The following is a 23,952-nucleotide window of genomic DNA, read 5'->3' as shown; positions in this document are numbered from 1 at the left end:
TGAGCATTTTGGCCTACTGGTTTGAAAATGTGAAACTATAGCAAACAGCAAAAACAAGAAATCAGAAAAAGGGTAATGTTTCAGAACATCTATATCTATTTATAGATATCGACACATCTAGCAATTGTTTAGCATTTGAAGCATTTGATCATTTATTTAAATTAAATGAAAATATTCAAAACCAGTTCATTTTTCAAAATGTAAAGCAACTGTATGCTAACTTGTATAATTCACTTGTATGCTTTATTAAAAAATTTGTCATTGTACAGGCATACGAAAAGGTTTACGACATCCTGTTAATCTTTTTTCATGTTGCCCACCCTCTCTGTCCAAAATCCTAGTAACACTGAATGTGTCCTATTGGCACCTGAAACTGGCTCAAAAGTCATACACCAGGCCTCATGACTCCCATCTCATTTCATTGCCTGCATAAGGCAGACAACACACACAACAAAATGTGCACATAAGATACAGGATATGTAGACTATATAGATCTGCCTGTACAGGCTAAAAGTGTGTCTGTCTGTCTGTGTTTGTGTGAGCTAAAGTTAGACCTGAGCACGCTGGAAAAGGAATTAAGGGATTTTGGAATTAGTTGGTCCTCACAGTCGGGGACTCTTTTCTGTCGGAGCAGGAATTCTAAATAAAAGCCTTTCCAACAGGCTGATCTGTGTGCCTCTCTCCAGAGTGTTTCCTCTTGGAGCAGCGGGATGCGGGACCAAACAGTGGCTGAATAAATATTCAAACATCTCTTTATTTCTCTTCCTCTCATCTTATTTACGCATGGGGAGTCGTTTCAGCTTTGAGGCTTTAAAAACCTGATGAATTGGAGAAGATAAACATGCAACTGAAGTCTAATAAAAGAAATACACATCAAAGCAGTGCTGGGTATGCTTCTAGGGCACCTGTCCAGTTCACAATACCATGACGGCTCATTCCTACATTGCTCCGAAATGATGATATGAGAATATGGGTTTTAATTGGATGGAAGGGCATAATGTAACTAAAACAGCGGGAATAACTTATTATAACCTTATTGCCAGTGATAAGAAAAGCATGGTGGAATTCATCATCAGTTATTTCTCACTCGTACCTTACTATAAATACCACGTTTGTGTTTCTAGTACACATGGAGATATTTTAAATAAAAAAATGCAGAAACACTTACAAAAGGTCTCATTAAACAATATAAATCCATTAGCAAATATCTGTGTGTTTACATTTGCATTGGTGTCATTTGAATAATACAACAACATGAAAGTAACAACTATTGATTTCTTAAGGCTAACACCTTAAACCAGGTCACTAATAGGTGGTCCACAGTCTGGGTCCAGACCCAGACTCTGTCCTCCCCGGACCGGGACCTATAACTGATAAACTATCAAACAATTTAATTTTGACGTAGCGTTTATTGTAAGTGGCAGTTTAAATATCACATGTGACTCTACGCAGCCAGTCAGATCTGTGTATTATGCTGAGCACTGTGACTTAAGTGAGTGAAACAAGAAATAACAGTCAAAGAAGAAAGCGAGTCATAGGAAAGTTAATCGACAAGGCTTGTTTTAAAAGAGAAAAGTGGAGTGTGAAAACCGAGCTTTTAATCAAGAATGGCCAGAATTGTCAATGTTTATTCTTCCCATGCACAGTTCTGAGCCAGTATGTCTTATATGTTGCGAGACTGTGGCAATTATTAAAAGCGGTAATGTTTAGCGCCACAACAGGACAAAATTATTAAGCATTTGATTTGCACATTTGCAAGATGCACATTGTGTCTAAAAGCATTCTATATAAATTTTTGACTTTTTGGGGGATTTTTTTAATTGTTTTTCAAAAATAAGACATAGAATAAACAAACACATTAATGCACCATACTTAGGCTGAGAGAGAAAAATAAATATAAATAAATAAGAATACACTAAATGAGATACAATTTTGCACCAAATCTCTAACAAAGGCAATAGCCTCAGACCATCTCTGCTCTGGCATGATGTAATCTGGCAGTGATTCGCTCTGGTATTAGAATATCCAAAAAAATATGTATAAACAAAAGTTTTACAGCCTGCTCAATCCTGAATTTCGAGATATTTTTTGACAGCTGTACTAGCAGCCATTAACACTTTTTTCTCCTGGATAGTCATATTAAAAGTAGAATCCTCTTGAAAACAAAAGTAAAGACGGAGAAAAAGGAAAATTCTGATTCAGTAGAGAGGATAACATGAGTATTATAACATTTTTCACTGAACCTTCCTAGAAGGGTTGTCATGATCGCTTGATTAAATGTGATTACTTGATGAATCGTCTTAGTGATCAGTTTGCATTCTGAATGATATACAGGGTGTGTGCAGGTCAGCAGTCCAAGAATTTCTCACCAGCAGGATAATGTTGCTGTCACGCAAAAACCTTATTCAAAAAGCTATCTTGCAGGAGAAAGAAAAAAACTCAAATCTTAAGTTTCAATGGAAGTTATTTTGTCATTTTGGTGCATTTCCATTAGTCAGTTTATCATCAATATAAAGAACTACCATATTCAAATCATTTAAAAAGGTCAAAAGGTTGAAGGTTTGGTATAACAGTAATCAACACAAGTGATAAACACTGTTCTATAATGATAATGATAATGGTAGCTATGAAAGGTTTCTGAATTACTGGCTAAAATGATCATTAAATAATTTGGAGTCTTTGGCTTTAAAAACAGACTAGAAACGCATTAAATGAAATGTGCTGATACCTGCACATGTTTATATTTTAAATGTCACATTTGTTCATGTATTCTGTAAGAGCAAAATGTGTAGGTGGGTCTGGACTATTATACAATGCTATACTATTTTGGTGAATTCAAAGTATCTAGAAGCAACAGCAGCTTAGTCATGAAAGGCTAGACCATGGATCACTGCCAAGTGCTGAGACGCGATTTGTATAAAAATTACCACCACAGGACAGTGGAATGATATTCTCTGGGGTGATGAACCATGCCTCACTATCTGGCAGTCTGATGGATGAATCTCGGTTTGATGGCCACAAGGAGAAGATCTCGTATACCTTGAATAGCGACTGGACTGCATATTTTAACAGTGAAGTTTGGTAGAGAAAACGGATTTGTCTGGTGCTTTTCTACAGGGTTCGGGATTGGATGCTTACTTTCAATGGTAGTGATACTACAGCTGACAAAGGCATTATTGACCATCATGTGCTTCCAACTTTCCAAGGCCCTTTCCTTTTCCAGCATGATTGCCCCAGTGCACTAAATGAAGTCTATAAAGACATGGCTTGCCAAGTTTGGTGTGGAGGAACTCCAGTGGTCTGTACAGAGACCTGACCCCGACCACAATGAACACCTCTGGCTTAAACTGAAAACTGTCAATTGAAAGCCAAATCTTCTCATCCAACATCAGTGCCTGACCTCACAAACGTTCTTTTGACTAAATTGGCACAATTTCCAAAATCTTGTGGGAAGCTTTTACAGAACAGTAAAGGCTGTTATATCTACAATGGGATGCCTCATTTTGGTGTGATGATCATTCAATGTATTTCCATCCATTTAGACTTTCATCTTTAAAGCTACAAGTCACTGACCTGACTTTTATGGAAATGAAAATTGAATGAAAAAGTTTAATTATGTACTCATATGTCATTTATGTACTGCAATTATGTAGGAAGATTTTCTAAATGGACTTACATACAGGTCTCTTTGAGTTATATAATATATAATAATATATTTTTTTAATTTATAGAAATGAAAATTGAATGAACGTTTTAATTATATACTCATATGTCATTTATGTGCTGCAATTATGTAGGAAGATATTCTAAATGGACTTACATACAGGTCCTTTGATATAAAAATATATATCATAATGCCGTTGGACCCCACTGTAGTAACAGCTTAAGCATTAGGCACTAGAAATACCGATAGCAGCCAACATTTCAGAGCGCTGAGGAAAGCAGTACTTTCAAAAGTACAGCATAAAAGCAGATGTCTTTACCAGCTCTCCAAGTATAAACTTAATAAGGACAAAACCCAAGGACGGAACGGCCCAAGTCTACAATGACCGTATGATCTGAATATAGACCGCGGGGGCACTGTGGCTGGGATTTTCCACTTCCAGCCGGCCGTCCATCCCACAAGTGCGTGGTGGACAGCAAATGGCAGGAAACGCAGGAACACATTCTCAGCATGTTAGAGTACTAATGGCCAGCTGCATGTTTTTGGCTTACAGAGCTGTAGAGACTCGGACCGCCTGCTGGGTCTGGTGCTCTGGGGTTGGTCAGGGGGTCATTGGGTTAGGTTAGTGTGGCTGGGCCACATAACTGCATTCACAAATAACATAATTCTATTCAGGCAAAACATGGTAGTATATGATCAATAACAGTAATATGTGCTGATCTGTGACATCTATTCCTACTTTGTGTGTTTTTAGTTCAAATAATAATAATCATAATAATCTAATAATAATAATAATACACTTAATTTGTAGAGGATGTTTCATTCAGGTATCAGTGCTTAAAAAAAGTGATAAATATCAAGAGAAACTTGTGCTGATCTTCTATTACTGCCACTATTGTTCTGAAGAAATTAATTGTAAATTATTATACAAAGTCTATTCAACCATCTCCTTCATCAGATCAAATGATGGCATTCATTGTAAGAAATCCTAATGTTTTAACTGTGTGGATATAATAATTATAATTATGTTAATGTACTAAATATAATAAATATATAATAGTGTATAGTATACTATTATTAGTATATAATTATGCTGTAGCAAATGACATTAAAATGCAGTGATGTATTCTGATAACATGATATACAATTCATTTCCATCAGAAGTTGCAATAATGTTTCTGAGGGACAAATTGATTATCAGCTAAATTTTACATACATTACATACATTAGGGTTTAATGAGGTAAACAAGGTGCTTGGGAGTTACCACTGAACACTTCATTCATCCAAAACGTCCACACAGATTATTCACCATTTGTCCCATCAAACACTCTTTCAGTGAAAGTTTGGACTGTGGACTCTTTGTTCAGCCCTTTAACTGCTGAATGCCCTGCGCTTATGCCCTCTCTAATAATGTACTACTGTACTCTGCTGTATGGCCATAACTAAAGTGCTGTGTAATGCTCAAACAGAGAATGAATACAGCCATGGTAACATGAATGCAGCAATGGTAGCAGGAATGTAGTGATGGTTCTTCCATGATCCACCAAAGTGAATCCAACACTTACTAAGACGACAGCGAATTAACAACCTGTGGTTATCATAAAATATATAAACACTGTAAAATATATAGTCACAGTCAGTCACATCTGAAACAACAATGCTGACACTTTCATGTTTGTTAAGGCTCAATGTTTTGGGAAAGGCTGCTTAATCATGGTGGGAACGTGTAATTTCAGTGATGTGTCGTCTATAAATAGCAGCTTCTAAAGTTATAATAAGCAGGTGAGCCTCAAAGCAGACAGAAGTGCGAAAGAAAGGAAGGAAGGAAGGAAGACAAAAAGTGAAGAAAGTAGAGGGAGATCTTTCAGGGGAGAACAGTAACTCATGTCTGGTAAAAAGACGCAAAACAAGTCAAGTTCAAAAACCGTCTACAGTACAATATATAAATAGGGACAATATATATATATATATATATATATATATATATATATATATATATATATATATATATATATATATATATATATATATATATAAATTATTTAATGGATTTCATTTTTAATGGAATTAATACCTACAATCAGGCGAATCATATTTCAGGTAATAAAAAAATGTAAGTAAATATTATGCTAGCTTTCCTGATTATTGTGTGTACAAAGTAATAGTGGTTGATTCTGTATTGTAATTTTAGCCACCTCTTAAACACCTTAGAATTGCGGAGGTTGAGACAGACATGCTCAAAATGTTTGACATATAATTTTATCCACTTCAGACACACATGTAAAAACACTGTAACCGAACCCTGAAACACCGAACTGCCATAACCATGTAATGGTTTCAAATGTGAATATGACCTGTTGAATGTGACTATCAATGTCTCTGTGCAGAAAACTTTCATACTCACTCTGATAATATGATGCTTCTTCTGCACCTCTGGCATTTTAAACATTTGGCACCAGTACGTTGTGTCCTTGTCAGGTACTGGAACCTGTCTTAGGAGGAAAACAGATCACTTGAAATGAAAACTACCTGTAACACAGTATTTCAGAAGCAAACGTTTAACACTGCCAGCCCCCTCCTCCATCAGGTCAACTTCACCATCACTTCCTGACACATTCTAACCAATCTTATTCCCATTACTCACGTTATTGTTTCGAAGGTCGAATGTAGCTGTTCCTGGTGGAACATTTGTGATGGTCCCTGGGTTTAGAAAACGTAAACTCTTTCTTCCTCTGTTTATGCCATGATACACTGGCCCTGACGATCCGACATCTTCTCTATGGAGTGCCCAGATCACCCGCATGGTACTGCCCTGGAGAGGAACATAGTGTGGACTATTATAAAATCAATGCCAGCAAGTTTACAAGTAGTTCAGATTGGCCTTGGACTTGTCACGGATTTGTTGTGTACATTTTAGGATCAGTGGTTTGTATCTTTGAAACTGAATTACCTCTAAATGTATATATATGTGTATACTCAGCTTGTGTAGCTGGCTGTAGCTAAGCTGTGCAGCTGTGTTTTGAAAGGAGCAATTTATAATCCCAAAAAACAGAACTGCTGAAGTGTGTGACTTTTTTTGTGCGACTTCTCTAAGACTAAGCTGTCCAAGGCATTGCTGGTATGATATCTGTGTGTATATATATATATATATAGTCACACCCTTCAGCAGTTCTGTTTTTTTTATTATAAATTGCTCCTTTTAATATATATATATATATATATATATATATATATATATATATATATATATATATATATATATAAAGAAATATGAAGTATAAAGTGAAAATAAACAAATACATAAGAAATCTGCACATGACATGGAGGTCTTTTGGATATGTATATGTTATGTCCGCTGGTTACTTTGTCCATTAACAGTATAATAGCAGTAAATCTTCACACCATAGCAACCCTATGCCTCCTTCATCTAACTGATCCTGCCGACAGCTCTGGTCACAGGACAAACTCTATGTTTACAAATAGTTCTTAACATGAACAAGTTTGGGAACCCCTGCTGTGTGAGCTCTATAACCTGGTATAACAAGGTCGCCGGAATAAAAAACGAGATATTCCGCAATGCTCACACCATGTGGATGCAGTTATGTGCAAAACTGGCCTCAAAGCAGAGAGAACACTAAACTGTACAGGGCATGGCTACTCCAGGACCACTGAAATACACTAAATGATAGTAGACACTTTATGTTCTTGTCATTTTCTAGTTTAAACACAGAGCATCCGAGTGGGAAGCTGAATTAACTTCTCTTTAGAGTATTGCTGTTACCCATGACAGCAACTCATGGAACATTGCTTTACAGCTGACAGGAAAGACACCCCCATATCTACATCCACACTTAAGGTCTTAATGCAGACCAATCCCATCAAGAGTGAACTGGCAAATGAGGCTATGCACTTCACACAAGCCAATTCTTACAGTGTTTGTAATGATTGTGAATAGCAAAAGACTGGGACAAATTACCAGTCTAATAAGACACTAGTAATTCAGCTTTGAGATAATTAACTACCCCTAGCACCTAACTTCAACCTTTATTGTTCATAACATGTCATATCAGCAAGCTTGGGTGAATTTGCAAACAGAAGAGTATGTCAATATGCAGAGGATCTTTGTGAGGGAGGCGTTAAGAGGTGATTCCCACCCACCGTGATGGCTCTGTCGTTGGGGTCGCAGGTCTGCAGGTCTCTGCTGAAAGCCAGCACAGTGTGTGTGTGGTTCTCTCTCGCGTACAGCAGCCTGTAGTTCTGCACTGGGTCTTTATGAACCCCCCTGCTGCTATCTGAATAGTAGTCCTGGAGAAACAAGGTTGGCATTAATTGGAGCAGAGCAGGCATTTTGAGACTATTGTAAAATAGTACCAAATGTATACTACACAACCCATACTTAAGAGGAGTCCTTAAATGACAAACCTTGAATGTGGCTACTATAGCTGGGCCAACTTTGACCCACAGTACACTTGCCATTGAAATAAGTCAATCATAAATACCTTAACTGCCACATTTGGCTCAGAATCGTCTGCTACCTCAATTGTTTATGTAACTGCAAAAAGTCTAAAGTTTATAAGATGATTTAAAAAATAAAGTTCCTTAATTTCAGCTCCATAGGTATTTGCTAGTGTTCAGCAAGCAGCCCCTCTATCACTGCGGATCACTGTATGGGTGGAGTGCATACTAGGGTGACATCACATCAACAATAAATACATCCCCAAATACCAGTTTTCAGCTACTTTAAGTTGAACTCACTGCTGACACAGATGCCCAGCTTGCCTAGCCCCTGTAGAGAAGTACTGCTTATAAAATGTTCTCTTGAATGATAGTGCTCCATCCAATACTTTTGGGATGAGTTGGGGATGAAGTGGGGTGGTAATCATCCAACATCCTGACCCAACACAATGAATACAATGAAATCCTCAATGGATACAATGAATGAGGAGGTGTCTCAATACTTTTGTCCAAGTAGTATAACTGTATAAAAGTTTGAGTAGTTCTAGTGAGGAGTCCTATAGTCCTAAATGGGCTAAAAAGTTCTTCAAATGGACCATTGAGTGATTCCAAAGAAGAATAGAGATGTGAGTGTAAAGAACCTTTACATTAAAAAATAAAGAATAAATAATCTTTAAATGATGGTTCTTTAGACCTTTTAAGGGTTCCTCACACTCAAACATCTCTGTTACAAAAGTTCTTTATGGAACCAAAAGTGGCTCTTCTATGGAATCATTTAGAAAACCATTTGAAGCCCACTTTTTTTCTAAAGCCTCCTTATTTCATTTTTCACTTTTTTAACTGATAAGCAACTGATAAAAATGGCTAAAAATCTCCCAATGGTGCTCAACTGATAATAAGCTGACTCCCCTTTATATGATATGTTGCTAAGCTTTGAATATTATTTGCTTTGCAGCTGTTCTCTATTAGGCAGGTGTGTTTCAGGATAGAGCATGCAGTCTACGTCTTAATTCTAGGCTTTTTTGTTGGTGTCTAACTTGAGGATAAACTTAAGTAAAGCAGCCTTTTGAGCAGCCATGAGGCTGAAAATCCTAAGAAATTATTAACGGCTCACTGGATTTTAGGCATTTCAAAGCCAAAGCATTTTTCCAGATCCTGGTAGACGAAGGAGGAACACTATGGAGACTGATCAAAGAATCACTTCTGTTATAGGAAAAATCTTTTTGCACTGGTCCAACAAGTCATGAGCACACTCCTTAGTCTAGGCACGGATATGTGAAAAATCCACTTCCAGAAACTCCACGAGATGGAAAGCTCTACTAAGACTAAAAGAGAGGATGTTGCAGTTGCCGTATGTTCTGGATGTTCTAGATGTTTTATGGTTTACGTAATAATAATCTGATGTACAAATAATCTGAAGCAGACTATGAAATGTAGAATTTGGGACTACCTCTACCTGGATCAGCATTGCACATTAAAACAATGACATTTATTTTTATAGTGTAGAGTTACAAATGTAAAAGTACAATAAATACATCCCCAAATATCAGTTTGAAATATCAGCCAAATCAAAACATCTCTTTTACATCAATACAGCAATTATCTGCCAATACTGCTAATACTTTAGCAGTATTTCTGATATCTAATATTATTTGGTAAAACGGAAATAAGGAGTTTAAGGAGTTTTCCATTACCTGTAAATAATCTGTAAATAATAATGTTACAGCTTTTTTTTACTTCTATTATTTATTTTGTGTATATATTGGTAATTCATCTACGTTTTTGCATCTGAGTGTCTTGCTATCCCTTTTCTGCTGTGACACATCTGTGAGAATTTCCCCACTGTGGGACTAATAAAGGATAAAGGATTATCTTTAAGTCATAGCGTGACCATTTATCCTGCTCACCTAGTTATAGTCACTGATGATGTGACTGCAGACAGTAGCATCAGGATGATTTTAGAAGTCTACAGAGAAATCCTGCCTGCTTACCCATGACCAAATCTGTGAAAACTCATTCACACTTGAAACTAGCATAGTGGCAGCACTGTGGGTCCAAAACTACAGGCAACGCAAGCTGGCAAGGTTCATCATTCAATAAAAGTCCAATAAAACTCTCGATGAAGACTGAAGAATGAAGGGGGAAGTTAGCAAAACCAGCAGGATTGAGAGATGGCTGATGTACAGGGGGATATACAGTAAACAGACTGATGGAACATTACTACAGAGCATGTCCAGAGTCTACAGGTGCCAACTATTTCTGAATACCATTCCCAGGAAAGATTAACTCAACAAGTTACACATCTATTTTATTTGGAATTCAATAGACCTTAAAATGAAATTCCACCAATTTCATTATTTAAAATTGTTGCATAATGAATAATGAAAACAATTACACTTGGTAGTGATAGGAACTAGATGTCTAAAGCGTTTATTGTCTCTAAAACCTACATGATAGGAAGTGGTGGCTGAAAATTGTTATTACAGTGCCCAATGTCCAATTTCAGCCCAGGGGCCCTAAATTGCTTTTTTAGATGCAAAGGACCTCATTCACTCACGATTAGCAGGCTGACGTTTCTCCACAAGAAAACACTATATGTACGCAATTAGTGATATATACACTATGCACTACATATAAATAAAATCTTTGTTTTTAATTATATGTATACCTCATTTTTACACATTACTTTGTTTATGCATTCTTACAATCCTGAAACTCTTGACAAACAGACTTACGGACTACATTTTCTCCCCAGTTTCATAATTTTGTATTGGAGGTATTGCAAACCTTGGTTCTTATCACCACCAAAGTATCTAGACTATGTAAGATATCTTGTTACATTCTTCTGCGAAGAACCATTGCACATCACTCACTCTGAATATCTTTGTACGCACCTTAATAGTTGTATGCAGAGTCGTCATTTTTGTCATTTTAATTATCATTGTATCATTTGCATCAGAAACCAAGGCTGGAGTTCTGAGCTAAAACAACAAAAGCTTCACTGTCCAATTTTTGTAGACCAGTGCATTCACCAGCTGTCTCGTATTATTTGTGTAGGAGCACATCTGGTGTATACTTGCGTTCTACATGAACACAGGGTCCGTCCCAGGCTGTGGAAGTAAACATCCACTTCCCATTGCTATTAGATTCAGCATTAGTAGAGTCATTTTTCAAACAGAGCTAGTTCATTTAGCATGTTTCAACTCTGCACCAAAAAAAATATTTGTATGTTAACAAAAATCTTAATATTTATAATGCATATAAATAGAAATTCTAGACACAAGAGTAAAAGAGGAATTTAGTTGGTGCAACATCTTACACTGTTTTTAGTGTGTATGTAGTTATATAGTTAAAATCTATTAGTTTTATGGTTCCCTGCTTAAAAAAATAAAATCCTTGAGAGCATGATAGCTAGCTGATAAGTAGAGACTAGGGCCTGACACAGTACCAATTTTAGGGGACTAAAATGTCAGATAATATATTTCTATTTTTGTTGTTGTTTATGAGTTGTAACATGCCTTAATATTTTTTTATTTTTTTCTCCCTAATGAGGTCAATTCCAATTTCCACCCAGTACATTTACATTTATGGCATTTAGCTGACGCTCTTATCCAGAGCGACTTCCAGGATTACTCATATTACAGAGGTGGGCCAATGTAGTGTTAGGAGTCTTGCCCAAGGACTCTTATTGATGTAGCGCAACATAGTCACCTAGCTCGGGAATTGAACCCCAGCCTCCCACGTAGTGTGGTAGCTCAGCAGCAGGTAGTGGTGTTATCTGTTGCGCCACACCAACAAACACAGTAGGTAGGACTCCCCCTATACCTGGAGGGATAAAGGCTGGCATGTACTTCCACATTGAGAGAGAGGACAATTATGCTTACTGGGACTCCTGACCATAATAATCTTTTTTTTTCAGCATCCTTGTATCAGTTCTTTTTGTCCGAATGTTTGTTTTGAGGGGGGGGGGTTACAATGTTGTCCTCATGCTAAAAGTTAGGTTCGCCTTTTACAGTTAATCAAGGTTTCAGGCAGATTATAATAAAGTTGGTATTTGAAGCCCGATCCACATCCATTCCATTTTAACTGCTCTTATCGCCCAAATTGCTGGTTGCTCATTGCCTGAGGGGGTTCCTGAACTTAAGATGACCTTTGCTTGCCATGGTTTCACTAAAGCTAAGAAAATGCCATGGTTATCGCTGTCCTATATGTGCAGCAAAAGCACCGCTGGCATTTCCTCAGGGTACATAGGGTACACAATTATGCCCATAATTGTGACTGGTGCTGGAGCTCCAGCTTGAGGAAGCCAGATTCCAGAGGTATGTCAGGCAGGATAGATCACAGTTTGACATCTGTAAAGATAGACCTACATTGTAAATGACAGGAAAGTTTAAGCTGCCTTTCCATCTCTAGTAGAAAGAAATGTGCACAGAAAAGTTTTCACAGTGTTTCACAGTTTCACAGTATGCGGATATAACGCACGTAACACCCTGCTCAGTTCCCAGTGTTAGCTGTTTCACTCTTAATTTGCATAATGGTAAACCCAGCTCATGTTTGTTGCAACGGCAATGTTCGTGCTGTCTTTTCTCCACCTCTCACTGAGAATGACTGACCACCTTGTTGCCTGCAAAAAAGCATGGTATACATAATTGGACATTATTCACAACCTGTGGCATTGAGGAGCTTTATTTATTTTTAATTATTTAATATAAAATCACTGCACCTTCAAGACAGTATAAAATAGTTATTTCACAATAAGTAATCCACAAAATGCATAAGGAGACACTGCAGATTAAGTACACTGTATATCCAAATGTTTGTGGACACCCCTTCTAATGAATGCATTCAGCTACTCTAAGCTGCATCCATTCCTGATACAGATGTGCAAATGCACACACACAGTTCGTCCAGTCCCTGTGGGGGAGGACTGCCAATAGAATAGGACTCTCTGGAGCAGATAAACACAAACCTTTTGCTACCATGCCTAATGCCAGGCGCGGAGCAGTGGAACTGTGTTTTCTGAAATGATGGATGGTGCTCCATCCAATACTTTTGGGATGAATTGGGGAGTTGGGGATGAGGAGGTGATCGTGGTGATCATCCAACGTCCTGACCTGATCCTGATACTTGATATTACTGTAAAGGATAGCCTTTGTTGTCCTCACACATTGATGAGGTTTTGATTTGTGCCTCCACAGCTAATCAGGAGCACCCACAAGCCTTCACCAGTTGAGTCTGTACTGCTGTGATACTGTAATACAGAGGGAGCCTCGTGTTGGATTCTCCAGTGGCACAGCTGTCTAAGGTTTTGCCCTATCTGTCAGGATTGAGCCATATCCACATACACTGCTAAGCCAAAATATTAAGACCAGGTAACTTTACTACATTTCTTTACTACAATCTCCAGTCTGGATGCTTGTGAGCCCACTGTATTCACTTGACAGTGGACAGGTGTTAACATGGCTATTCTGACTGGTCTGCAGTTACACAACAGGGGTGTGCTGTACTGTATGTTGTGAGGTATTTCTCCAGTAACCATTATTTACAAATTCTGATGCTAAATTTCTGAGCAGTAGCCCACCTGTCAGTTCCTGCTCAGACCACTTGTCAGTAGTTACCCACCACAGCTGACCTTGAGCATCACACAGCTTGGACGGTGTCAGTTCCTGTCCAACATAAATCCCAGACGTTTCGCTTCAACTTTCAGTGGTTTTAATGCTGTGGCTTTTCCGTGTATTTCATCCAGTGTCCAACTATTACCTCTGTAAACAGTATTTACAGGATGAGAGGGTAGTAATTCACAGATTGGTCCTACATTTAGGTAGTTGTCATCTCATACTGCATTACTGTAGGGATTAGATAGTGCTTAATGACTGATAGACGTGTTTTTACCTCTGGCTATGACTTGCAGACTGGTTAATCCAGGTGTGCTTCTTCTCCCTGGAATGACTCGCAGCTAAACTCGTGCCTGATTGTTTTTTCACCTGTTTTCACTGTGTGACATAACATGCCAGAGAGCTTCCACAGCACCCTCACCCTGTGGCCCTAAATGTACAACTAATACACCTCCCAACCCCATCATGAGGAGGTTGTGAGCTCTACTCCTGCAGGTGCTGCAGTCACAATAACACTGCTGATTATCTGTGTGTGTATCACCAGTACTGATTAACCTGCTACTACATCATTTGGGCCCTAGATGAGACAGATGTGGTAGAACTGGGAAATCAGACTGGGTCAGAAAACCCACCTATAATACCGCTTTATAAGACCACTGCAGACAGACACTAGAAGTACTTCCTGAATTGCTTCATCAAGCAACACAGAACACAAGACTTTGGAAAAATCAGGGGGTATTACTACAACACATTTACTGATGTGCTCTCTCTTCAGACAGACAGGGAGGCTGTAAGCAGTGGCAGCAGTTCAAGCTAGTGCAGACTGTGATCTTCCAGTGCTGTGCAAAGAGTGTTTGATGGCAATCCAGATCACGCCAGGCTGGCTTCCTCATTTTGATCATGGCGGTAAGTAGGCTACTGTTGGAAAAGCCTCCTTTGACAGATTTCTGGAGGGCATTAACAGCGGAGACAGAAAATTAAGACCATCTTGGAGGTGTCTGCTCGTTTGAGTTTTATAAGGTAATAAAAGTGGATTTCAAAAAGGTAACGGGTGTAAAATGACTTGCTTTGATGCAGTACAAGCAAACATGGCTGGCACCTCACAGCTGGTCCACTTGTTACTGCTCTTGACTGTCAAATTCAGTCAAATCAACTACCAAACAAAAATTACAACCTGCTATCTCCACAGCATAAGCTGTGGTTTTACCATGTGAAGCATCTCAAGATATTGCATCTGTATGTATATGTAAAAAAAATTATTATAATAATAAGCAAAATCTAGCAAAGGTTGTACTAGGAAACATTACCTTTCTTCAGCCAATCACCAGCCACCACCTGTGTTAAGAGTTAATTAAATTTTTTCCTTGCTTTCAGAAGTGACGCCACATCTTTCCCTCCCTACTCCACACTGTCACCACTTTGGTCTCGATGGCTCCAGGATGACGACAAAGCCCATGCCAGGCTTTGCCCCCTGCCTCTAAGTTCAGAAGGATATGTGAGAGTCCCGATGTTGCAAGACCTTGGCTGACGACGGGGCCTATGCCAAGACCAATCAACAGTTTTAACTTGCTAACACTGTCTCCGTCTCATTAATTGTCAAGATTAAATTTCTGATTTACTGCCCTCATATCTGTCTCCTGGTAGAATGGCACTGCCCTGTTTTCCTTGTAATTAATAATAAAACAAAGGCTTTAAAGAGGAATTCTGCTTTTTTTATGTCCACATCATTAATCTAGTATGATGTACAGTTTGATGTGAATTGTGCCACTGTAAATGAATTTAGAAAGCTGCTTATAAGAATCAGACATCTGGACCTTTTAATGCCTCTAATGGCGTTTTCACACCGGTAGTTGGTTTGCTTCGGTCCGAATCAGTTAAAAAAAATTGTTTGGTTTGTTTTTACTCAGGGGAAAGTTCAAGTGCACCAAAATGTGCCACAATAAACCATGCAAGACTGTTCTCTCCTCTTATTGGTTAAACCCGTCAGGGGCGGGAGGTAAAGAGGGAAAGTAAATACAGGAAGAAGGTCCTGTGTTCTGGACTAGTGCAGTATAACATGGAGTAACGACAAAGCTGTAGTAATTATTTGAGCAAGGTTCAACTGCACCTGCATAAAATTTAGCTCTAACTTGTACACCTGACAGTTTGGTCAGATCGGGGTCAAATCATGGTGTTTAGTTTGGGACCAGACAGAGATCATGTCCTCTCAAGGGTCTCGGTGCAGTTGCTTTGGTCCTAATCCAAATGTAACAGCTGTATTCACACCTACACAAATGAATGGCACCAAGGGTGCATGAAAAAATTAACCAGGGCTCAATTTAAAAACAGAGGTGGGACAGCTGTTCCCGGAGAGCCCGATCCTCCAGATCCAGTTTTCAAATTATTATCATTGTTTTTTTTTTTTGCTAAAATATACATAATCCAACTGATCTGTTAACTGTCCAATTTGATTGGTGTGCTGGAATCAACCCAACTGTGTTCATTAGCCGGGTGGCCCCCCCGCGCTCTAAAAGCTACCTCAAAGAAAGCTCATCACACAAAATAGTTACGTTGCCTGATGTCTGAGACATTGTTTTGGGTCATTATCCTGTTGTAGAAGCCACCCTCTTTTCACCAACAGCCTTTTCACAGATGGTTTGTCTTTGCACTCAGAAATTGATGCAATTTTGTTGAATCCATTCCCTAAATCATGACAGATACACCCCCATGCTTCACAACTGTGCAGTTCCATTCCTCTCTACTATTGTAACCAATGAGTTCTTCTTCAAATGTTGAGCTTTGTGATGAGGTCACAGGTAAGGGCTCTTTCCTATGACTTCTCCATGAAGATTATGTTGACACAGTGCACCACAACTCTCGACTGAGCTAAGCTGAGCTCCCTGCAGGTTCTCGGCAGTCATATTGTTACCAGCATACAAGCAGTCCTCTCCAAGAGTTTCTTAATATGTAGAATTTCATCTTGACCTCCACAGTTTCCCTGAATTCTTCAATTCCCTGAAATCTTCTAGCCTCCCCCTGCCTTGTGGGCATAGATTATGTTCATTTTGATATATTTAGACAGCCCAGATCATCACACTCACACTGTGTGATGATGTGGGCTCTGTTTCTTTCCATAAGTTAGTAGTGTTTGAGTAGTTATAGCAAAGTAGTAGTAGCACAATAGCCTATTTTTTTTTTTTTTTTTTTTACATTTTTCAATTACTAATAACTCATTTTAAAGCTTTGTCCTTTTAAGGGGTTAATAAAATTATAGGTTCCATGCTTCAAATAATATTATGGATTATGTTTGTGCAAGCATTGCAGCACAGAGCATCACCAACCCTGATATCTCCATTAATAATAGCTCGTAGTAGTAGTTTATAGGTAAAGAAGAAATATCACATATGTAAAGAATAAATAATAATAAATAAACTATAGCAAATAATTACAATAGTCAAGAATTTTAGATAATATACTGGTGTCAGAAAGAAAAACAGCAGTGCTGCCACTCTCTATTTGAAACTTTACCAGAGTTTGCATGGCATACTACAGTCTTTTATTAAAACAGGTAACATGGATCCTTTAAAGTACCAGAAGCTGCATCTTCAGACCCATGCAGCAGCACTACTGCCGTCCAACTATGAAGAAAGTAGTGAGTAGTGAGTGCTGAGAGTGGTCAGCAAATGGACTCACATGAAGGTAAGGTACCCCGTTGGCAACACCTCCTATCACAAGATCAGCTGAAGCCATGGCGCCGTTTGGAGACAAGCCAAACCCTATGTAGCCCCTCGTTGCTGCCTCGATCTCGAACGTGATGCTGGTTTCATCAAACCTCCACTTCAGTGCGTATCTCCCCCCGGCGTCCAACGCAGCGGAGTGCTCGAACCCGCTCCCTCGAGACTTCGCCGAGCAAAGCAGCGACGCGAGCAACACCACGGCGCCGGGCAACCCCTTCTCGCGCATGTTAAGGAAAGTCACTCCTTCTGTCCGAAGAGAAAGCGAGGGGAGTCCAAGGCGCTCTGGCCACATGAAGCCGCGCGTCCAGCCCGCTCGAGCGCATCGGAGGCAACTGCTGTCCCTTCGCGCGCAGCCACGGAGGGGAAGAAAAAAAAAATCCCACTCTTCCTCCTCGTCTTGTAGAGCTGTTGTGACTTGCGCGTTTGATGCCTTTGATGTTCGGCGGTGTGTGTCTCGCCCTCGCGCCGCTTTGGTCTACTCTGCTGTTTACCGCCGCTCGTTTTACCTTCCGCTTTGATGTTTCGCGCGAACGGCCCTATCAGCACGCGCTTCGAATCTTCAGCGTTTTGAAGTTCAAATTTGAATTGATCGCTCAGCGACGGTTGACGACCGTTAAAGAACAAACACGGCACAGTTAACCTCGGTGGAACGCTTTTAAACGGTCGAATAGGGTCAGTTAGATCCATTAGTCTCACTTAAACTTAGTTTAAAATGATGGAAGGACGGGATCTAGTGACAGTGTGACCGTTTACATTTGTTTAGGTTCTCCTGGACTTATTTCACCAACTTTCTGAACTGGAGAAACTGGGTTGTAGTGGTTTGATTTAAAGTTAGAAACCAGTTCAGAAACCAGTTCAGAAACCAGTAGAAATCAGTAGGATGGGTTTACTTTTTGAAACTTGGTTGTAAGACTTCTTAGCCATTAGCCATGTAGTCTATATATATATATATATATTAAACTGTATAATATAATATATTATTCTAATTATGTTTTAGTGGTCAACCGTGAACTTTCAAAGAGGTTCTGGTGGATTCATCTATCTTAGTGAATTAATTTGACCTTGATTAATAGGTTCTAGAGGCCCAGTATGAACGTTTCGCTTTGGTTCTAGTGGCCTGATGTAACCCGTTAAACTGATGAATGGGTTTAAAGTTGATTCAAACCAAGGAGGCCAAATACATTTAATTGAATGATTTTTTAATCATATAATGATCTAATTACAAGTCTGTTTAAACTTTATAACAGTTTAGATCTAGATTTAGTTCTTAGATATTAGATAGATAGATTTTCGAACTATCACGTGGGCTCTAGTGAGCCTGTGTATATGTAGTTTTAACCTTTTTCTAATGTTGATTAGATAACCTTAGTTGAAAACATTTGGAATTGGTTTCAGTGGATTCCTTTGTGTGTGTTTTTTATGTCTGCATGATTCAATCATTAAGATGCAAACAATGGATGTCGTTCAGAGTTGTTTGGTGTGAAATTCTCTGAAGCCTACTGGTTATATTAACAGTGGTGGAGATAGGAACCAGATGTCTGAAGCATTTAATGCCTCCAAGCTACATCACAGCAATTAAAAGAAAAGGTTATGAATATGTTGCCTGATTCCTGCACTGTTTTATGATTGTTTTGAATTGGAATTCTGGCCTAAAATGGATTTGTAAACACATTAAAGGCAGAGGGCTACATATACTCTGGCTCAACAGTCCCTAAAGAAAACACTTATTTTGCCTATATTACACTGAAAAATGTTTTTTCACCCTAAAAATATGTGATAATGTTGTGAAAACAGCAGTTTAACTTGGAGTTTCAACCTATAATATCTATAATCTCATTTTTTTGTATTTTACATGAACAAAAGCAATAGTTTTTACATCACTTAACCTCTAAACACTTTTGCACTGTTCATACATGTAAAATTTTAAAATACACATGTCGGTTTACTGGTCATTTTAGTTGTAAATGAAATGGCTGCATTTGTGCATACATTTCTTTACTATGAACCATTTGACATTAAACCACTTTTAGTAATTTTATCTCCACAGTTATGCCACATTGTAGAACATTTGGTTATTTGGCTTTCTTTTAAAAGCCTTGATTCCATCAACGTAATTTCAATTAAGTTAGAACCAGTTTAAAGCATGGGTTTTGAATGTATCTGTAATATAACTGGGGATCTCAGATGAAAAGTTGAAGCCCAATGATTGAGTAACTTTACCTGGAAATTTTATGTAGTTAGAATAGACTTTATTATAGTCTGGATGAAATTCCCATAGAAATATACTTAATATTTGGAGATTCACTCTGAAAACTGTGTGTCTGTAGTTGTTTGTTCTTCATTTTGTGGTCAAAACTATTTAATATATTTTTATATAATGTAATATTTCATATATAATACATTTTCCATGTTAGACACAACCTTTTTTGCAGTAATAACAGTTATGGTTATACATATGTTGTTACATGGTAATGTTAAACAGCTGATTTGACTCGCAGAACATTGTAAGATTAGATTAGATCAGATAAAATAAACTCCTTATAAGTCCTACAGTGGGAAAATTCATAGCATTGAGTTGTATTGTATTGAATTCATTTATTAAATTAATGGTACTGATTGACCAGACTACACCTAGGCCAGTGTGTTACAGTGTGTCACAATTAACCACATTTAACCTTTGTCGCTATATATCTGCTAAATTGTCCACAAACTGTAGGTGCTTAAAACTATATTAGACAAAGTGCAGCTGAGATGTGTGTGTATATATAAGACAATCAATCTTGCTCAATTACTGTCACACCAAAATATATTAGGTTGTGTCCCACTTACTGTAAACACAATGTTGAGCATTTCGTTTGACTGTCAGTGACGCTAATCTGGAGGAAATCTCACTCCTCCTGGTTAAATATTAGTCATGTTTGAACATGTCTTGCTTTTGGGCAGTTAGTAGGTTGTTTACGCTTGATGCATGCATGCTTTCAAATGAACACAGGACGGGTTGCTCGTAGCTTTGTACTGTCACTTTAACACTGGATTAAAGAAGCCCTGAGCTGACTAGTCATGACAAAGATATTCATATTCGAGACTTTGCAGACATATCCCTGTGCACCTACGTCTGTTATGGTTATTGTGTTTGAAGGAGAAAGGTTAAGTGGATGACGGCTATGAATGACTGAACAAATGTGCTCAATGCAGAAATGAAAGGCTTTTTTTTTTTTCAAGAGCAGCGCTGGATTTGTCAAGAGCTTTTGACATGATCTTTTCTCTCCATGATAAAAAAAGAGCTGTACGCTTATGAAAGCATCAGCTAAGCCTCTAAGATGGGTAGGAAGGCCATGACCCTGTGCTGGAGGTGAGAGCTAATTCATCAATGCATCTGTTATGACAAACTCATAACTCAGAGGCTCAAAAAAGGCTAATACTGATCTGCTGGGCTCTTAAAAAACTCTTAAAACTCTTAAAAATTAAAGACGTAGTTTTGGTTCCATAAAGAACCATGTTTGTAAAAGTTATGAGTGCTCACATTAAAAATATGTATGTCGTAAATACAAAATGATCTCAACCTTCATTTGTTGTTGGCCATTTTATCCCATTTAAAGGGACATTTCATAGTTTCAAAAATAAAAAAATAAAAAAACACATGAAACTGTTCCTAATTCCACAGGAAAAATGTGGAAAGAGAGGCTAGTGGTCTTATTCTGGCTCAAAGTGGCCTCAATTTCCAGGACCACTAAATGGGCCACAGCGGAGGGATGAGGGGAGGCATGAATACATTTCAAATACAAGCATATTATTATAGATGTATGCAATTGACTCAAAATGCTCAACACAGCCTGGTAGTGGCTCTGCTGGTTAGGGCTTCACACCAGAATCTGGAAGCTAATGTCTAATTTCATTGTGTGCAGCATGGATATTGACCTAGTACTGAAAGTTCAGGGGTTGTTCCTTCAATGCACTCAAGTGCCTTCAATGCACTTAACCCTGAGTAGCTCTAAGGGTGTTGAACCCCCCGTTCATTCAAGCTGGTACTCGACACAGGAATTCCAAAGGGACTGTGGAGAAATAAATGGTTAAAATCTGGCCTCTCCTGTTCTGTAAGGCACTTAACCCCTGCTGCTTCAGGAATACTCCCCAGCCTCCCAAGTTTTCCAAATGATGGAACTGATGTCCACAGTAACTTTGAGGCTCTTGGCTGGCTCTGTGACAAAACAGGATAAATAGGTTCCTTATTACTTTCCTCCTGACCCCTGTGAGACCGGGAGAGGCCAAGGATCCTAAACAGTGAGGCCTCTTTGGTTTGCCTCTGGCAACAGTGAAAGAGCCTTGGTATGCTCATTAACCTTGGAAGCATCATGGGCCCAGTATCTCTGAATACTCAGTCTAATGCTGTATGGTTGTTCTTCAAGGACTAAAGACTCAATTTGCAGGCCGCATGCTATGCTGTGGAAATGAAATGAGTGTTCTGTGAAATCGCTGTGTGTTTACCATACCCTCTGCAGAGTCTGTGGCTGATAACTGCCACCTAGCGTTCAAGAAACTCATGCAATCCTAAGGCTGAACTTTACAATCAAGGCAGAGCATTCCTGAACAGCTCGCACGGCTCCAAGGGCCTGGGGTTGTGGGTTCAATCCTCGCTCCAGTAACTGTTCTCCCTGTGTCTGTATTGGTTATCTCTGGGCCTACAGAAACAGACATAGTATTGGCTATGCTAAAATTGCTCCTAGGTGTGAGTGTGTCAGTGAATGGTTACGTGTGGTACCTTGCGATGGACTGCTGCCTAGTCCAGGGGTATTCTGGGTAAGGTCCAGACCCACCGCGGACTAACCAGTAAGAAGCGGATAGATGTATGGATGGATTAAAAATTACTCCACAACCTCAAATGTTTTGTGCAGAAAAGGCTGTTTCTGTCCTACAAGACCACCAGGGGCACTTGCAGATTGACATTCTTGTGAAGACTACTCTCCACACACTTTCCGGCTGTACACATGGTTGGATGGCTCCACAGAGTGTTCTATGTCAGACTTGCCCTCTGCTATATCTAGTGGAGAGGCTACCTTACCACTATTTAACTAGGCTTGGAATGTTTAGCCTTGCGGGTTTTTTCAAGTTGCAAGCTTGCAAGGATTATGTGAAAGAGCTCAGTGATGTCTACTTTGCTTGCTCGTGATGAGGCACAGCAGCTATAGATTTCTACCTACTTGTGGAATAACTGGGTTATTATGGCCTGACTGAGATGCCATGATAAAGCATCTGGATGAGATGCTGTGCTAGGGCATTCTGGTACACTTAGCGTGCATGGAGAACTCCCTTCTTATTGCTAGTTCCCCTGTTACTCCTAGATGTGAAGACCTTCCATTCAGACCCTAGCCTGTATTAACCCAAGACTGTGGCAGGTTTGGGGCACACTTCTTTAGTTTATGGTCATCACTACAGTAAATATGTGTTTATTAAGGTGCCTAACAGGGCTGATAGCCACCGATTATGTTAAATAGCTTTTGGGATTTTATATATATATATATAAAATGTGAAATTCATGCCACAATGGGCCTTTCTAAAACTCTTTTGGAACTGAATGCAAACTCTCACAGCAATGTTTTAACACCTAGCGTAATGCTAGCCTTTCCTGAAGATGATATAGGCTGGGAGAACAACCCCCTATTAGTACAGTCAACTCTGAAACAAGCAGGAATATCTTGGACTGGGATTTAAGACCAGTGGTCTTAAGACTATTAGAAACCTTTAGAGACACTAAGGGCGGCTTGTGCCGTCCGCTGTGTTTATAGCTCCTAAACATAAGGAATGGCACCTTGTAAGACAGATAAAAGTGTAAAAAACTGTGTCTTGACAATGATCCCTGGTACCAGGTGCAATGTGCTGAAGCCATCTTTCTTGCGCTTTGTGTTCTGACCACAAGAGGGCAGTAAAGTATAAGTTATGCATATTCACACACAGTCTTCATGTTCACCTGCTTGAGGTCTATGTTTTATGGTCAAGACTCAAAATAATCCCTAGTAATGTCATTTTTAACCAAAGGCTTCCATCACTTCCAACACTCTAAAATATTGATGGTGTTTGTCATTGTGCTTTATGGATATGCTTTATGGATATACCCTAATACATGTTTGATAGTGGCCTTTAGGCTCTATAGACGTGCCTACTGTCTTTCTGATGTTAATCTGGCAAGCCGGGAGGACCTAGTTAGTTATTTAGTGAGATGCTGCAGTTTCATTGACACAGTAGAAATTCCAGTTCAGTGGAGATCAGTATTGAATCCTGCCCTACAGACATACACATACGCTCTCTCTCTCTCTCTCACACACACACACACACACACACACACACATGCACACACACATACATATATTTTGGCACTTGCTGTGTGGTGCTGACTCATAGATGAATTGTGGTTCAAAAGGTCTCTCTGAACTCCCAGCAACCAGGCCACTTTACCAAGCTCAGATGTCCCTGTGTCCTTCAGTATGAATAGATTTCTTTTCCTCC

At 39.0% G+C, this 23,952-nt stretch overlaps 1 protein-coding gene across 2 annotated transcripts in view; it reads right to left on the bottom strand.

Moving 5' to 3' along the window:
- moxd1 (monooxygenase, DBH-like 1) overlaps nt 1–17,952 on the bottom strand; it is a 36,445-nt gene extending 18,493 nt beyond the window's left edge. For both annotated transcript variants that reach the window (XM_072695569.1, XM_072695577.1), the window contains exons 1-4: nt 17,408–17,952; nt 7,824–7,970; nt 6,310–6,477; nt 6,070–6,153 (exon numbers count right to left, since the gene is read on the bottom strand). In XM_072695569.1, coding sequence (XP_072551670.1) covers nt 6,070–6,153; nt 6,310–6,477; nt 7,824–7,970; nt 17,408–17,743 — 735 coding nt within the window. In that variant the 5' untranslated portion in view covers nt 17,744–17,952. The remainder of the gene's footprint in view (nt 1–6,069; nt 6,154–6,309; nt 6,478–7,823; nt 7,971–17,407) is intronic.
- Between the last annotated feature and the right edge of the window lie 6,000 nt (nt 17,953–23,952).

The sequence above is a fragment of the Salminus brasiliensis genome, chromosome 1, assembly GCF_030463535.1.
Source record: "Salminus brasiliensis chromosome 1, fSalBra1.hap2, whole genome shotgun sequence".
Lineage (NCBI taxonomy): Eukaryota > Metazoa > Chordata > Actinopteri > Characiformes > Bryconidae > Salminus > Salminus brasiliensis.
This window is presented reverse-complemented; position numbering and strand designations above follow the sequence as displayed.